At 37.0% G+C, this 18,899-nt stretch overlaps 1 protein-coding gene across 6 annotated transcripts in view; it reads right to left on the bottom strand.

Annotated features, from left to right (window-relative positions):
* LOC143250567 (prestin-like) overlaps window positions 1-18,899 on the bottom strand; it is an 80,826-nt gene that overhangs the window by 13,385 nt on the left and 48,542 nt on the right. For 5 of the 6 annotated variants that reach the window (XM_076501315.1, XM_076501318.1, XM_076501319.1 and 2 more), the window contains 2 exons: window positions 10,718-10,787; window positions 10,301-10,419 (listed from right to left, as the gene is read on the bottom strand). In XM_076501315.1, coding sequence (XP_076357430.1) covers window positions 10,301-10,419; window positions 10,718-10,787 — 189 coding nt within the window. Of the gene's footprint in view, window positions 1-746; window positions 6,090-10,300; window positions 10,420-10,717; window positions 10,788-18,899 lie in introns of all 6 variants that reach the window. The other variant, XR_013028243.1, reaches the window with a different exon arrangement.

Here is an 18,899-nt window from a genome sequence, read left to right as displayed (position 1 = left end):
AACAATCAAGAATTAACAAGTTAGCAACATCGCCAAAGTTCATATAAGCAAATACACACACATATTCGAATTACATGCCCATAGAAGACAATTGTACACAAAAGCCATATTGTTACTGGTACGAGCATGAAATTACAGCCTAACAGACATATCAATTCAACATGGGATCATGGCAAGATAGAAACAATGAATTAAGACCTATACTAAATATCTTGTACATTTCAACTCTTATGTTATCAAAATCAAGACAATCTTTGAAAGTTTCCAAAGGATAAACAAATCAATAACTTGTTCGACCAGCAGGTACATGGGGAGTCTCTAATTCAAATTCCAAAGCCTCCAGTGTCTGTTGTAAGAAATCCCACATGGTTGTGACCATGCTAACCTCAAAATGGATCTATTTGTAGGTATTCTTACATGCTTGGTTGACAAAGATGGCATAATTATAACATAACAAAATGGTGAAGACCTATAACACGTATGAAGGCAATATAACAAAACACTCAAATATACAAATGCATGCATTATCTCAAGGGTAAATATCAATTTTCATATATTCAAATACTGTGTATGAGAGAATTAATTGTCTATGGGAATGACAACGTGTGTGATTGTGTTTCCAGATCGTTCCCCAATCCGGATCAATTTGGATCAAACCGGATTCATTTGGAAGGGCATAGAATTCAGATATTGTTAGGGTTTAGATTCCAAAAATGAAATTAAGCTAGCTGTGGCTACACTCGTACCTAAATAACTCGATTTACTAAATTGCGTATTATTCAAAAGAATTGTTGTTCAACAGCAGGATGAGATTATGCACAGGTCTTTCTAAATAGTTGGCTTTCTTAGTTGGAAGTCCTTGGTTGTTGAGTCTTGAGTTTCCAACCAGTATTTTCACTTTCCTTACTAGACCATCTTTGCTTTGCATAGTGTCCACGACTTTTTGCCAGTTTCCAGCGTCCTCTTGGGTGTTCTTCCTCTTTGAGTAGAATTATATCACTGGACTTTAGGTTTCTATGCTTGGTTGTCCATTTTTGACGTGTCTGAAGACTTAGCAGATACTCTTTGTGCCACTGCTGCCAGAATCTTTCTGCAAGATACTGTACTTTCTTCAACCTTTTTCTGGCATACAGATCTTTATGAACAAGCTCTCACAGGGATGAATCACTGGCTCAGACTTAAGAGTGAGCAGATGATTTGGGGTGATGGAAAATGGACCTAGCAGATCATTGAGATTCTTCACTGACCAGGGGTGACTGCTTACAATTGCCATCGCCTTGAAGAAAAAATCTTTGCAGTGACGAGCTGTCACATCTTTCTGGCAGCATTGTGAAGAAAACCTGTAAGGATGCTTCAAATCGATTGGATTTGTCTTTCCCAAATGCCACCCATATGGCTGGATTGGGGAACATGCTGGACAAATTCACATCCATGGTTGATCAGAAGGTTCTGGAATTTGCCTTCCTTGCATTCCTCCAAGAGTTAACAAATTCTCTACGGGCTTCAATGAAGTTGCTTCCTCGGTCGGAGCTCAGTCGATGCATTTCCCTCACCCCTCAATGCAATGAAACACTGCAAACTATTGATGAATGCATCGGTGCTTCATGTGAAGATCAGACCATACTTATTTAATTCTTAAGACCTTCCTACACAATGAATGGGCCAAAACAGTCAAACCTTGTGAAATGGAAGGGAGGACTTGATCGTGTTCTTTCTTCTGGTTGGTCTGCCATCTTCTGCATTTGGCACTCTCCCTATAAGTGATGGCAGTTCAAGCATTTATATATCACAGAGGAGATGGCAGCTGTGCAGTCTACAATCCAATAACCATTCAAACAGAGCTTAATGACTGTGAATCCTCAATCCAAATGACCAATCCTCTCATGGTGGTGTAGGACGATGAGCTCTGTTATATGACTGCATCTGGGGAGGATGACTGGATGCTTTATTCCAAAGTCAAGATCTGCCCTGTAAAGGTAGCCCCCGATCTGAATTAATACATAGATAAATAAATGGATCAATTTTGCAAAGAGGATTGTTTCTTTTCAGTGTCCCTTTGGGTTCCTGCAGGTTTTGCAGCTCCTCATAGAAATGGACTTCTTGTACCATGTGCAGTATCACATGCTCTGCTATTTGCTTCTTGATGGAAGTGTCTACTGTTGAGGCAGTCTGTTTCCAATGGATGGCTTTCAGGAGTGCTGATACCACTATTACGAATTTGACCATCCCAAAGTGTGTGAGAAGGAGGAACCCTTTTGGGCTGAAGAGAAGAGCACTATGCCCTTTCTCAATTCAGGGTCCTCTGGTGCTAGATTGTGAGCCTGTGGAGTTGGCTTGACATCACCCTTTTCCTATAAAAAGGAAGGTCTCTTGAGCCAGTAACCACCACATAGATCATGTATAGTTTGACCATGTGATGCTGGGTTGACTGGATTCTGAACTGTTCAAACATAGTTCCATTGCTGAGGAACTGAAGCTTGTCTGATGACTTGGACTCAGTTCACCATAAATATGCGAAAATGATGCATGTCATTGTTGATGTAGCCAAGTGTAACCTTTGAATCAGTCCAAAGTACTCTTCTGCATTTTCCCAGGTAAGCTTACGCTTGAAGAGTTTGCTGACTCTTGTGGACACCATATTTGCTTGGAGCTCTACTCTAGGGATGGTGACGAGCTTTAGTGGTGCCACTCTCGCTTTTCTCATCAGAAGGGAACAGCGCACATTTCCATGCTCACAGACGAGCCTTAGGTACAAGCACTGACCATACCTGGAGGTGTTGGCATTTGAGAAGTGATGTATCTCACGCCGTGCAACTTTGACAAAGTTTTTTGGCCTGTAGCAGCAGTTTATTTTAACCTGGGTCAGATGATGGAGCTCGGATCTTTGCTGCTCCCATGTTGGATGCAAGTTGTTGCTGAGAAGGTCATCCCATCCGGCAATATCTCTGCACATTTGCTGTAGGATCTGATCTGATTCCCGATCAATATGAATGGGGCAAGAAACCCCAGTGGGTCATATACAGAGTCTACTGTAGAGAGGATGCCTCGTCATGTCAAGGGTCGATCCATGAGGTATACACACCACTGTATACCCAACACTTACTCCAATGGGCTCCCCTCCTCTGGCAGATCAGGGTTTTCCATTTTTAGTGCCCTGTCTGTAGGGGAATTTGAGTCCCAAACTTCTTGTTTGCTAGATAAGAACTTGTGCAGATGGATGTTTCCCTTTGCACAGATTGTTTGGGTCTCCTTTATGAGATGGATAGCTTTGCTGACAGTTTCACGCTCTTTAGGCCATCGTCCACATAAAAGCCTTCTTCAATGAAGTAAGTGGCTTAGGGGCTTTTCACCTTGTTGTCATATGCCAGCTGTCTGAGATCTGAGATGGCACAGGCAGGTGGAGACACTACTCCAAAGAGGTGCACCTTCATTCAGTAGTCCATCACATCTCTGGATAAGTCTTCAATCCACAGGAACCTCAAAAAATCTCTGTCTTCTTTCTGGACCCAGAATTGATGGAACATTTTCTCAATGTCACAGATGAAGACTACGGTTTCTTCTTGGAATCGACAGAGCACTCCCACCAAGCTGTTCTTCACATCTGGGCCCTTGAGAAGATGGCTGTTAAGCGAGTGTCCTTGAAACTTCGCTGCACAGTCAAAGACGACGCAAATCTTACTTGGCTTTTTTGGGTGGTACACTCCATGATGGAGAATGTACCAAGCCATTTGTTTCAGGAATTTCTGGGTTTGAAGCTCTCTTAGCATCCCTGCTGCAGATCATGTTGTTCATGAATGGAGCATAATCTGAGAAGAAACTTGAGACTTTTGAAAACCTTCTCTGAAGATGGTTCAGGCAATTCTGAGCCATTACTCTATTATTTGGAAGTTTAGGCCTCTCCTTGAAGGGTAATGACATTTCACAATACCCTTCTTCATTTTGATGGATGGATTGGCCTATAATCTTCTTGGTTTTCAAGTCGTCATGTGAGAATAGTTGATCTTTTTCTGCATGGACATTATTGAAATTTGACTTGAGGGCCTGTTGATTTCTAGCAGGGTGCACATTTCTTCCCATATGGATGTCTAGTACATGCAGTAGACTTCATATTTGGTGCTCCCTCCATGTGCTACTTGGAATGCCTCTGGGATTTTTCTTACAAGCATTCTGTGAAAAACTCCTATCATGCCCCGTGAGTTCTCTGCCAGGTCTATGCACTCCACAATGCTCCATTCCAACTCAGTCTCTACAGCAAATAGCTGGTTGCCCTTGCCAGTAATAAAGTTCTTTGGAGCCAAGGCTTGTAAGCAATTGTACCCAGTCAGAAGACCAATCTCATAGTCTTGCAGTGATGCATTTTGTGTGCTATTCCATGAAGATGGGGCCAAGATCCTGCTGTTTTCGGGGTCAGAATATGTGACACGTCAACAGGGATGTAGTTCCTGGAGTAGGCAGTTGGCAAAGACACCTTTGTGGAAGAGTGCAAACCCTGTACTGTCAGGTTCTGGATTTGGAGGCAGCTGACCCTTTGGCTCTTATATGTCATCATTGTGAGCCTCAAAATTGTTGATTCCACTTGGGCTCCAAGTCTGTCTGCTGTGTCTTTCAGAATGAAGGTAGTATCAGACTGCATGTCCAGGAGTGCATAAACAAGATGCTCCCTGGTTGGATCATGTGAGCTAGTGAAAAAGACAAGCACAATCATTAAGCAGATGAAAGGTTCATTCCTGGACATCTAAACTTTACAACACACTGCACTCTGAGTTCCCTAACTTGGCTTCTGCCAGTGTCTCTGACCGAAGTGTCCCTTGTCTCATTGATGTTGTCTTGTGGTGAAGACATGTTGGGTGTTTCTTGTTGCATTTTTGGCAAATGTGCTCTGGGGGTATTTTCATGCTAAGTGTCCCACCATGAGGCATCCACAGCATAGGCCATTTCTTTCAATGTACAGGGTGTTTGGAAAGTCACTGTGTACTTATATATTTTTTAATAGACATGTTTCAATATAGAATACAGGAAGTAAATATGAATGACAATTATACACAATGTTGAAAGTGACCCCCGTTGGCATCAATACAGGCCTGGATCCTTCTTATTTTGTTTCTAAACACCGCTATCAGTTGCTTGCTTAAAATAGACTGAATAAAATATGATTACAAAACTGCACAGTGACTTTCCAAACGCCCTGTAGTTTGGACAAGACTTTGTTGGAGAAAGTCCTACATTCTGCCATAAAGTGGCCTTTACCACCACAGTAGAGGCAGGTTTCATTCTGCATTGTCTTTTTGGGTGTGTCAGTTGTTGATACAAAAACCTTGGCAGCTATAGTCTGTTTCCCTCTTTGGATTGATGGCTGATCATGAATTTCGCAAACTGGTGAAATGATGGGTATTCACGATCTGTGTTTTTTTGTATACATAACCTTCAGCCATCTTGTCACGACCCAATCCAATAGTTTACCAAGAAGCTCCTGGTTCTCTCTCCAGCCATTCAGGATGTCCAGACCTTTCACTTCAGCCAGGACTCCTTTGCACTGATACAAGAAATCTGAGAACTTCCTGAGTCCTTCTTCATCTTTTCCTGTGATCTTGAGCCATTTGTCTTGCTTGTTCCTGAATGCCTCAGTTACAACAAATGGATTTCCATATCGACCTTCCAAAACTTTTTTGTGTGCTCTTGTTCTTTAAAAGCTCTCATTATCAAGGTTGCATTGCAATCTGTCTTGCGAAAGCTTGAGATCTCTGGTTCGAGTGTTGTGATGTCTATTTCCATACTTTCAACAGCCTTTTCTTGACTTTCTGTGACGTGTTCTGTCTCCTTCATTACATCCACTGTGGGCTCTACATGGAGTTGCCTTGGTTTTTGTACATCTGTTGCTCGAGTAGGATTGGCATCAGTCGACATGATGACTACACTCATGCAGTTCCTATTTTTCTGTACCTGAAGAGTGTCTCAGTTACCACAAGTTGTGACAAATTCTAAAGGTGTCCGAGTTTCACTGTTGCTCCATATGAACCCACACGATGATTACTGATGTTTAAATGGAATTTAATGTGACGAACTACATTCACACCATCCACACCGTGAAACTGTAACAATCAAGAATTAACAAGTTAGTGATATTGCCAAAGTTCATATAAGTAGATACACACACATATTCGAATAAAAGGCCAACAGAAGACAATTGTAAACAAAAGCCATATTGTTACTAGTACAAGCACAAAATTACAGCTCGACAAACATATCAATTCAACATGGATCATGGCAAGATAGAAACAATGAATTAAGACCGATACTAAATATCTTGTGCATTCCAACTCTTATGTTTATCAAAATCAAGACAATCTTTGAAAGTTTCCAAATGATAAACAAATCAATACATCGTTCGACCAGCAGGTATATGGGGAGTCCCTAATTCAAATTCCAAAACCACTATGGTCTATTGTAAGAAATCCCACGTGGTTGTGACTACGCTAACTTCAGAATGAATCTATTTGTAGGTATTCGTAGTCATGTATTCTTACACACTTGGTTGACAAAGATGGCATAATTATAATGTAACAAAATGGTGAAGATCCATAACATGTATGAAGGCAATAGAACAAAATACTCAAATATACAAATGCATGCGTTATCTCAAGGGTATATATCAATTTTCATGTATTCAAGTACTGTGCACGAGATAACTAATTGTCTATAAGGATGAACATGTGTGTGATTGGGTTTCCGAATTGTTTCCCAATGCAAATTCATTTGGAAGGACATAAAACTCAGATATTGTTGGGATTTAGATTCAAAAAATGAAATTGAGCTAGCTGTGGCTACAGTATTCATGTTGTAAATGTCTCAATCTTGTGAATTCTCATTTTAAAATAGCAGCTGTGATTTCATAGGGATGGAAAGAGTGACAACCAAAGTAAGCATGACTGTTAGTACTGCATAGGGATTTTAAGAAAGTATAATGCAAAATAGATGTTAACGTTGAGAAATAAGGTAATGTTATTAGACATTTGGTAAGTATATAGCTATTACTGTTCAGTGCTACTCTCTCTATATAAGCATTTTTTTCACATACCACTAGCCTTGAACTCCCACCTACCCTATGATTTACATGTGACAACCTTCCAACAACAGGAGTGTGACATACCATCCTGATGCATGTGACTCCCTCTATTCGATTCCACCAAACATTTTAAGATCAGGCAGAAGAAGATGTACCAATTTCCAATAAGGAAGAAAGGTAGGAAGTGTGAATGGAAGCAAGTGCCTATTGAAAATATATTTTCAGTATTAGAAAATTATAACTTTTGATATGCTACATTACCTCCTTCACATGGATAGCTAGAACCCCACAACGAATAGGTGGAGAGACCAGTGCAAGTGATAGAAAGTATCCAATGAACACCCCTAAAGTGTGATTCCTTTTGATAAAAGGAATATACATGGCAGACCACACCACTTTTGTGTCAGGTATACTCTGCACCAATTGTGGAAAGAGGTGCCCCTACAGGAACGGAGAGTGGAAGGAACACAACCAAAAATGGAAAGAAATCTGGTTGGGTTGAAATCCACACCAAAGTATACTGAAATCTCAATTCTATAGAAAGAGGACTGTAGAAAAACCATCCTCAGATAAGAATGTAGAGAAAACTAAAATGTACTCCATGGTGTAAAGTGGCTGGGGTGTAAATAACCATATGTAGCCAGTCAATTCTAGTCCAAAACCAAATGGTATTAGGAACAGAACCTCTGTGTAGGGTCCACACCTCAATGTAAGTAGTGCAAATCTACAACCATTCATACAATTGGGAATTTTACATACAAATTACAGTGGGAATAGGTGTGGCAATGAAACATGTCCCATCAATCTTAATCGGATAGTAGAATGAGGGATCCCATTTGAATAGGTGAATTGTGGCAATGAAACATGTCCCATCAATCTTAATCAGATAGTAGAATGAGGGATCCCATTTGAATAGGTGAATTGTGGCAATGAAACATGTCCCATCAATCTCAATCAGATAGTAAAATGAGGGATCCCATTTGATTGGGTGAATTGCAATGTGACAGACTACTCCTGTGCAACTACATCCTCCAGATAGAACTGCACAGGAGTGGAGTATATTTATTTGTAGATATGTTCAACATTATCCCCCACATGGGACTACACAGAAGTTAGAGCACAGTGCTACCCTTTTGATCCTACTACACAGAAGTGGATCATATATAGAAATTACAAGCAACTGCATTCTCAGGATAGAACTACACAAAATACAGGTGCAACATTAACTCTGGTATCAACCACATAGATGAATAGTGTATAACTGGAGAATCAAATGCACCAGCAGAATACCACCTTGCTCTCAAGAGAATGAAAGCAATCACATTCAGAAGGAATTTTGCATGGTCCACAACTAGAGTGGATCTAAACTGGAAAGTGGCAAGGACTCTCATACTCCATTACAAGAATAAAGGGTGATAAAATGTGTTGGATAATAGGGGAGGGGGAGTGCTGACACCAGAGATAGTGCAACAGGTGACCAAAAACCATATGTTGAAAGACAGACAACCCCAATTTATTCAATTGAAGGGACGGACATTTAACTCATTCTGCTTTACCCAGAAATAAAGAAATCAAGCAAATCACTACTTCATAAAAAAATGGTAGTGGTGTTTTATTTAGATGTAGTTACAGATTTTAAGTTTAAAAAATGAATAAAGGTATCAAGAGTTTGCATTTATTTTGCTGGTGTCCATTCATGCTGTATTGGCTCCAGTACCATAAAATAAATCATGTGTTAAGTCAGTTGTGGTGTCATCAACAGTATTGATGTTTATAGAGGGGAGGTTAGTAGTAACTGATCATTGTTTTGTTAATACTGTTGGCTGTTGTATCAACAGTAGCTTTAGTAATAAAATATTATTTTAGGCTGCAGTATCTGAAAAATATTTTATATCAGCTTTAAGTGTGTATTCGTTGGTTTAAATATCAGAAAGCACAAAGTTTAGTCCTTTATACAGCACACTTTGTTCAGTATTGAAAAGGGAAAATTATCAGTGATAGTTAAAACATATTTAACAAACTCTGGTGTTCATTCCAGGTACTAAAGTTTAATCTATTTAGCAAATTAGTAGTTTAAAGTTTCAAGATAAACAAAGTTGAGCTGACAGATGTGTTGTTGAATTATGGTAGCCACTGAAATTTCACAAATTAGGTATCCATTATTTCAGGAAATTTCTATTTCATTTGATTTGTTGTCTTGTACCGTTCAAAAGCTGTTGTGGGTAGCACTCATTAGAAACAGAGAATATCTGTTAACTTGGTGCTAATAAGGTTTCCAAATTTTTAATTGGACATTTGAGATGATTTAAAAAAAAGAGAAAGAGAGTTTAAAGCCAAAGAGAATTAGTTTATGATGGAGTCAGTTTTTGAAAAAGAATGTGTCTATAGAATCACATCTTGGATCATATAATGTTTAGGACAAGGGACCTATTGGTCCATCTCACCATCCCATCCTTTAAACTAAACTATTATAAATTAAATGAAAACCTTTTTTAATCTCAGCCCTTATCATTCATATAATCATCAAGCTTTCCTTTAAACTCACATAAAGTTACTTCCTCCACAACATCCAAAGGAAACTCATTCTAGAAGCCAAACACCTTATTAAAAAAAACAAACTTAATCAAATATAGCTCCTACCCTCTGAAAATTTATATTTATTTTCCATCATCCTACTGTTCTCACTGTTAAGAAAAAAATGATGCATCACTACTGTTAATTCCCTTTACAATCTTAAACACTTCATTTAGATGCATTCCAACTTTGTTTTTCAAGAGAAAACAATTTCAAAGATCTTAATCTCTCCTCAGATGACAAATCCTCCATCTTAAGTACTATTCTAGTAATCCTCCTCTGAACCATTTCCAATAACTCATTGTTCTTCCTAAGGTATGGAGCCCAAGGCTGAACACAATATTTCAAATGTATCTTAATCAGTAACTTGGTTAAAACCTCTTTAGACTTGTATTAAATATTTCTGTAGATACAACCTAAAAGTCTAATTTGTCTTACCACAAGCAACAGAATACTGCTTGAATGGCATAAGAGATTGATCAATTATAACACCAAAATTATTTTCTTTCATTGACACTTACAAGGTCAGAGCAGAAGGAAGTTTAACTATAGTTTAATCTTAAAACTAATAGAAGATTGGAAATATGTTTCCTTATTAACTTGCATGTTCCTAGTTTTTCATATTCGGAGTAAAAGAGTGAATGTTTTTACTCATTATCATACCTCTTTCTCTTAGTTTGCTTTTCAGTTTTTTCTTTAAAATTTGATAGGAATATATGTCTATTCATGTAGTTTATAACTGATCCAAAGTAGAAAATTTCTATTCCAGAAACATCTTGAAGCTGAAGAAAAAACAAAACTGACATATTACTAATCTGAAAGTATAGTTTTAATATCTCCATTAATTCAACATTATATACAATATACTAAGTATGAAATCTCACTAATGTTGTGAAAAAACATGTTAAACACAGACATTGAATTATTTGACTTTTCTGATAATAAAATTTGCTATTCCATAATTATTCATAAAACATTATCTATTTCAGCACATAAACTTATCACAAGTAAACTTATCCTCATTGTTTGAAAGATTTGAAAAAAAATACTTACTAATATTTACAAACATGAGCCTCTTACCTTAGTATAGTGTTCCTTGTCTAGATAGATTTCTGTCTCTGGAACAGAGCCTAACACAGCATGGTAAGGGCTATAATATAATAGCATTATTGGAATTGATTAATAATATAATATAAATAACCTAGAAAAATAGTCAAATGAAAAATTTCTTCAGCATACATAACCTTTAACACTCCTACGAAAAGTGGGGCCTAATAGGCCCCAGAGCAACTTGAAAGGTTGTTAATATTAGGCTAATAATTTTGTATTTAAATGAAATTGCCATTTAAATCCATTAATGAATGGATTAACGAGATTCCCACTGTCCCTATCTACTATCTAGCGAAACCACAGCCAGGGGAATGGGCTTGGAGAAATCAGGACTAGAAACGTCTTTTCGTAGGAGTGTTAAAACACATCATGACATGGTAAGTTTGAGATAGAATGCTTTCCACATGTATAAGTTTTACAGTATAAAACATAATTTATGATGAAATGTTTGTAACATGAAGACAAATAGAGAATGTGAGCTTTATTAAGTAGATGAAAGGTAATATCCAAAATCTTCAAAAAATAAAAGTAGATTTACACAGAATCAAATGTTATGTTCATATATGCTTCTAAACTTATAAAACAGAATTAAGATGTTAGGTTAAAATAACAATTGCATAAATTTTAAATAATACAGATGTTAAAAGAAAATGAAGATTACACTTAACAAGCTTCAGACCATCTATTAACAATATGTCCTCTAGATTTCCATCCATTTTTTAATACTTTAAAATTATTTTTGTTATATTTAATTAGATCATGTCTATAAAGTTCTACAGAACATAATATGACAAATGTCATTACAAAATGCATTATCTTTAAAAAGGTAAGGTAAAAGGTATTCTAATGCTAATTTGTTCTTGTGATGTAAAAGTTGGTTAACAATGAAGTTGAAGAAAAACAGTTAGTTTAATGACCTTAAGTACAAAACAACAAAACAAAACATTAAATTATCATAAGATTAATATGAATTACTAAAAAACGTTTCTTGAGATAAGTTTCCTCAATATTTAATACTTTTACTTTTACCATTTGCAACTTGACATTTTGATTTTTGATGAAGAACATTCTCCCCTAACTAATACATGAGGTAAGCAACAAAATGATAATATCCAGCTATTTACTGAGTTTCATTAAAGTAGCAACAGACAGTTAAATGCAGTCTATAATAAAGACACAAGAGCTTTGCACTGAACATAAAATGGACACTTTCATCAAACATTATACGACCACAACAAAAAACTTAATAGATAACCTTGTCTATCATTCAAGAGGATCAGATAACATAATCCACAAATAAGATAGAAAATTTTATAATTGGGTAGTCCAGTTTTTATGTCAAAAAGATGTGGTTAATCGTATTACATAACTGCCCCTAAGGTGAGAATTTCAATCAATGATGAGTGATGGAAGGGTGATACAAGAAACTTTTGATAGTGGCCACTAAACAAACTATAAAAAACTAGTACAACTATTGTACAATGCTTTGGTTCAATAAAGTTTTCAAAGTGGTAATTGCAAAAAATATTAAAAACAGAAAAAGGACATCACTTTCATTCAAAACAAGTTCCTATTTCATATTCTAATTCAATTTGTATCAATTAACAAACACTTTTATCCTATTACACCTCAATTCAGAAAAAGCAGTTGAGAGCTACATAATTGTGAGTCATAACATTTAGTGTATTTAATTATTTGATATAACAGCTAGAGCATTATTATTACTATTATCATCACATATAACAGCTAGAACATTATGGTCATGACGAAGACACCTAGAACATTTTGACTTTTATGATTGGTGACATAAGTTCAGAGAAGATTACTGGAATTGTCAGGCCAGAAATTAGGAAATCAAAAAGGGTTGTATGAAAATAGTTTGCTGAATATGTTATAAGTAATAGAATATTTATTTAAATATATTAAAGATAAGCAAAATGCTAGTATGAGAGAAGGAGCTTTAAAGAATGATAAAAGAAGATAAAATTTGATGATTATGAAATAATTGGATCATCAAATTATATTTTTAAAATTTTTGATAATGAAAATTTAATAATATTTCTTATCCTTAACAGTTGCTGGATTGAAGAAAGACTACACAAGATAATTGTATTAATTCTTATGATTATCATACATAATAACTACAACATTATCATCACATATCACAACAAGGGCTTTATAATTGTCACATATAACAACATACACAACAGGAAGAAAATTTTTGATTATTATATAAAATAACTAAAACATTAAGGTTACCATATACAACCAGTGACAGATTAATTGATGGCAAGAAACCAACTTGAAGTAAAGACGGCTTGGATGGGTATTAAAACTTTAATTAAACTTAAGTACAGAACAACGTTTTGACCTTCTTAGGTCATCTTCAGTTTAATAAACAGGCTGTTTTGAACTTTATTTTAATTAAAGTTTTAATACCCTTACCAGCCATTTTGAGAATGCAGTGACAGATTACGGTTTTGGCAGTTTGGAGACAAACAGGGACTCATTATCTAAGATGGATCCATACAGAAAGAAAACAAATGATATTTACAAATATTTTATTATGTTAACTTTATCATTACGGGCTTAGTCCCAGGAACCTCCCACTTGGCCATTTTGTACTAGTATGTCATTTTAATACTATAACTTTTAATACATTATAAAATTTGGCAGATGTTCAGTAAACATCAAAAGTCATTTGTACACAAAAGTAAGTTTTTAATGAGGTGTTTTAACTAAAGATTTGTCTGCAAAAGTATATAGTTTGTTTTCACTAGTTCAAATGCAAAGTAATATTTATGCTAAGATTAAAACTACTTTTTTCTTCTCAAAAGTCTCAAATTTCAACTGTAAAATTTTAAAAACCTTCTAAATAAACTTCAAACAATTTTATAAGTAAAACTTCATATTTTATGTTATTTTCTCTATGGTAACTCTATAAACGGTATGTAGCCATCAAAAGAAAACTTTAAATAAATCTAAATTACCCCACATTTATTTTCTAGAGTGATTTCAAATTGTAACATGAAACTACAGTTGTTTATCCTAAATAGTTATAAACTGTTTACAGTATACATCTATTTAGATCTATTTTGAGTTAATATTTATTGATTTATTACTGTTTGAACTGGGTCCATTACAAGACATACATCACTGGCAAATGTGCAGTTTATGTTACAAAGGAATTACACTACCTACAAACTACTTCCAAGAGTTGTTCTTACTTATTTTACCTAACTTAACCTCAAGTAACCTAAAAAGTTTCCTACTTTTACATGTTAGTTATTTTTAAAATAATAAATAAAGAATACACAAGTAAAAAAGAAATAAAGTACTTATTTGGGTATTGTTTTGTTTTGTTGTTTATTATGTATGACACGTAACCTTGTTTCTTTATACTAATAGTATACTGCACTAAACAACTTTATTTTAACTGCCCCTAAGAACACAAAAAAATAACATGCAAGAGTCACTAGAAATTCAGCTAGGCTTGGCCATATGTTTCTTTTAGGCCCGGCATGGCCAAGCGTGTTAAGGTGTGCAACTCGTAATCTGAAGGTCACGGGTTCGCATCCCCGTCGCGCCAACCATGCTCGCCCTTTCAGCCGTGGGGGCGTTATAATGTGACGGTCAATCCCACTATTCATTGGTAAAAGTGTAGCCCAAGAGTTGGCGGTGGGTGGTGATGACTAGCTGCCCTCCCTCTAGTCTTCCATTGCTAAATTAGAGATGGCTAGCACAGATAGCCCTCAAGTAGCTTTGTGCAAAATTCCAAAACAAACAAACAAACAAACCATATGTTTCTCATAAGAACAAAAACTGAACTGGAAGCAAAACTAAAAGTTCTTTGTAGAGAAAACAACATAACGTTATAGGTCATTTGGTAAAAAGATGCCTTGATTCTCTCTTAGCTAAAAATAATATGATAGTAAAAGTCAAGTGTGTTTGTGGCTTTCTTAGAGCAAAGCCACATCAAGATAATTGCTGTGTCCACTGATAGTAATCAGTTGGATGGTTGTTTTGCATTTTATGATGCAAAGCATCTAAGCTAGTTGCACCAAACAACTGATAAAAAGTAAAATAACAGTGAAAGTATTATAAAGTGCAAAGCAAAATTAAGTTAAAAACAGTAGCCCTATGTCAGATAAAAACTTAAATATAATTAAAAAGACCAACAGTCCTTAAAAAATTAAAAACATTTGTAAGACTGAGTGTCACCATTGCCAATAACACTCTTCAACATCAGAGCCAAACTCATGCTAAAAATAATGCCTAAAATGATGCAGTCAAACACAGTTAGTCGTAATGCTAGCATGACAGTAATATGTGGGTTACTGTGACTTGAGTTTCACACAGACCACACATTAGTGACTCAGTCCCAGATAAAAGTTAAGACAACTTCCTCCTTCTGATCCTTACAGAAACATGATAGCCAAAGTCCAATAGAAGAGTTTATCTGAAAAAGCTTGTTATCTCATTGCTAACTCCATGTCGATTGGCAACTGGTGTGGAGCTGAGCCTTGAATACAGGACCATAGTCCATGCTTGTTCCATACAAGCACCAGAGCAGACAGACTTAACTGCAGTTTGAGCAAGTTCATTCCCATGAATACCAACATGGTCTGGTATCCAGAAAAACGGGATAGAAGTAGATGATAAAGAGAAATTGGCCAGCTGGTTTTGAATATTGACGAGAACAGGGTGAAAACTAACTTGAAGCAATTCCAGGGCAAGTAGAAAACTAAACGAGTCAGTATAAATAGTACACTTCATGAACTGCATAGCTTCTACAAGATCCACGGTAAGAGAAATGGCATACAATTTGGCAATGAACACAGACACTGTAGAGGGGATCCTGTGTGCATACACCAAATTACAACAAACCATGGCAGAACCCACAAAATAACTTGGGTTATGGAAGAATGGCTCGAGAGATGTTTGGCAAATAGAAGACAGTACTTCAAATTGGGAGTATCCACCTTCTTCAGATAACTGAATGAAAGGTCATATTTGAGGATTATAATAAGCCATGGTGGGATGAGCAGACCTGTGGAGACGAAAACGTCATCCAAGGACAGACCCAATTCTGCGAACTGCACCTAGATATGAAGGCTAAAAGAAACAATGGCAGACCATCTATTCTGAAAAGCACAGCCCATTGAGGAAAAAATACAATCTAGGAGGGATGCTGTGGTAAAGATTGAAGTTTTGAAACATACAATAAAGACAGTTGCAAACAGCAGAGGTGTAAAAGAGGATCATGGCACTTAGTGTATAAAGTCAATGAAGAAGTGTAGAAATCCCCCATACATAGCTGAAGCCCCAGGTGGTAAATGGAATCCAACATCTTCAAGGCTGAGGTTCTAGCAGAGTCATAAATCAGAGACCCATGGTCCAGTTTCAATCGAATGAGAGTATGATAGATCTCAAGCATAGAACATTGATCTGCTCCCCATGAGGTGGAACAGAGAACACAGAGGATTTTCAGTGCCCCTTGTACACTTTATGCATAACTGCTTGATGTGTGGTATGAAGGTCAGCTTATGGTCAAAGATATGCCCCAAGAACTTTGCCTCAGGGACCACAAGAAGCACAATTACACTGAGATGGAGCTATGAATCAAGGTGAATACCCTGTTGGTGGCAAAAGTGCTTGCAGACAGTTTTAGTGAGAGAAAAGATAAAACTGTTTGCTGAAGTCCACTTCAGTAAATGATTGACGGCAGTCTATACCTGCCGCTCAATAAACTTCATGCTTGATGACTGACATGAATTGTGGAATTTGTCAACATATAGTATGTCTGCAACTGTAAGAGGGTTGTCCAGTAATGGCATTAATCTTTATAATGAAAAGTATGACACTCAAGACACAGACTTGAGGAACTCCAACTTCCTGTGGGAAGGAATGGGAAAGTGTCAAACCCACATGAACTTGGAATTGCTGGTCCATTAAAAAACTTGGATAAAAATGGGCAAATAGTCACATAACCCATATGAGTGGAGGTCTCACAAAATACCATATCTCCATGTAGTATCATAAGCTTTCTTAAGGTAAAAAACAGAAACAAGATGTTGTCACTTGAGAAAGACTTCCATGATTGACATTTCAAGTCAAATCAGGTGGTCCATGGTGGAGTGCTATTCTCAAAACCCACAGAGGTGGGCAAGAGGAGCTTGTTTGATTTGAGGAACCAAACAAGTCGTGCATTAAACATCCTCTCTAAAATCTTACAGAAACGGCTCCTAAAAGTAATTGGACGATAGTTTGAAGGAATTTTGGCTTGAAAAAAGGAGGGCAATAGCCCAGTACCAGGCATCAGTAAAAGCATTCTCCTGCCAGATCTAGTTAAAAACAACCAGAAAAGTAGCAGGTCTTACTACTGTACTGCCAAAATGATGAAGGGAAAACTTGAGTTCCACCAGCATAAAGGGGCAATTATAGTCATAAAGATGATCAGCCCAGAAGCAAAGAAGCCATCATTCTGCCACAGTCTTGATGGCTAAACAGGTGAGGGATGAAGCAGAAGCGCTAAATACATGAGAAAAGCTTTCGCTGAGAGTATCAATGATACTCTTGGTATCAGCAACTTGCTGGCCATCAGAGAGCAAGATTGAAAGGGGAGCAGAAATATACTGCCCACTGATATTCACATCTTGTCCCTTATGACTTTGGAACTGGTGGTAGAAGAGATGCTAGTTGTGTACTTAATCCAAGATTGCTTTTAGCTTTGACATTTAAACCGCCTGGTATTTGCATGGGCCCATTGAAAATCAATGTGGATTTATAAGTGTGGGATACCTACGAAAGTTATCCCAGGCCCATTTTTTAGCCTTCCATGCCATGTGGCAGGCAGAATTCCAGATACCATAGAAAATGTGTTGAAGTTTTAAGAATACATTGAGCAGCTGTCCAGACAATACAATCATTCACTGCTGCCACACAGTCGTCTATCAATTGCAGGATCATGTCCTGCAAGAATGGTGAAAAAGAGCCAGTTGACCTGATCCAACTTCCACCGAGGCTCACGGGTTGGGTGGCATCAACCACGACTAGTTTTTCTCAAAATGATCACTGTCCCATGAATTACTGTTAACCCTATAAGAAACATAAGAGAAAAGTGAAGGGGAGAGATAAATAGCAGTAAAAGACTAACTAAGTGCATGAAAATAAATATAAGCACCAGTACTGAAGAGAAGAAGGTTTTGATCCAAGAGCATATGCTCTATGGAATGACCCCTTCCATCAATATCAGCACCACCCCAGAAGGGGTTATGTCCATTAAAATTCCCCAGTATTTCCCAGGCTTCAGAAAACGTTTCTTGTAACGAGGACATATAGAATGATAAAAATCAATCAAATCCTTAACGTCATCTATACTCGAACTAAAACACCGTCAGTTTCACTGTATCAAAATAGCCATTTTTATTTATGTCAAGGCGACTGGAAGCACTTCAGTTTCCAACCACGTTTTTTTTTCTTTAATTGATAGAGGTATATCAACCTTCATGGATCCTGCCCTGGTCGAGTAGGCCTGTGGACAAATATTTTAGTGACTGAGGGGGTGAACGAATAATCATTTTGCATCTTGGGATTGCAGAATAGAATGGACCTGAGGAAACACCCGAACCTGAAGCCAAAGGAAGTGGACCCAGGCAGTCACTGGAAGGAGTGACAGGGACAGAGATGGAAGTAGGTGTAGATTAATCAACTCTTTTAACCATGGAGGACAAAAGACTATTTAAATGTTTTGCAAATGACTCTGCTGGAGCTATGGAGAGATATATCTGCACTCCCTTATGACTGTGTACTTATTGCAGTTGCATATGTCTGAGATGGAGTGAGAGACAATGACTTTCAAGCTTCTGGGTAGGAGATATTGTTTATAGTCTTCAAGCATTGCATCTCTTTCTTCTCCACCACTTAGGGCAAGAAATAGATTAAGAGAGGTGTAAACTACTTCAGTTAACACAGTGTGGTTTCAGTTCACACTTGTAGGAATCGTAGTCTTTGCTAGCACAATAAGCACATGTTAAAGAACCACGACATGATGTCTTTGAGTGACCAAATTGTTGACACTGGAAACATCCTAGAGGGTTGAGAATGTATGGTCGTACCTTATAGTTCAGATACCCTGCCTTGACTGTGGCAG

Source organism: Tachypleus tridentatus, chromosome 5 (genome assembly GCF_004210375.1).
Source record: "Tachypleus tridentatus isolate NWPU-2018 chromosome 5, ASM421037v1, whole genome shotgun sequence".
NCBI classification, from domain to species: domain Eukaryota; kingdom Metazoa; phylum Arthropoda; class Merostomata; order Xiphosura; family Limulidae; genus Tachypleus; species Tachypleus tridentatus.
This window is presented reverse-complemented; position numbering and strand designations above follow the sequence as displayed.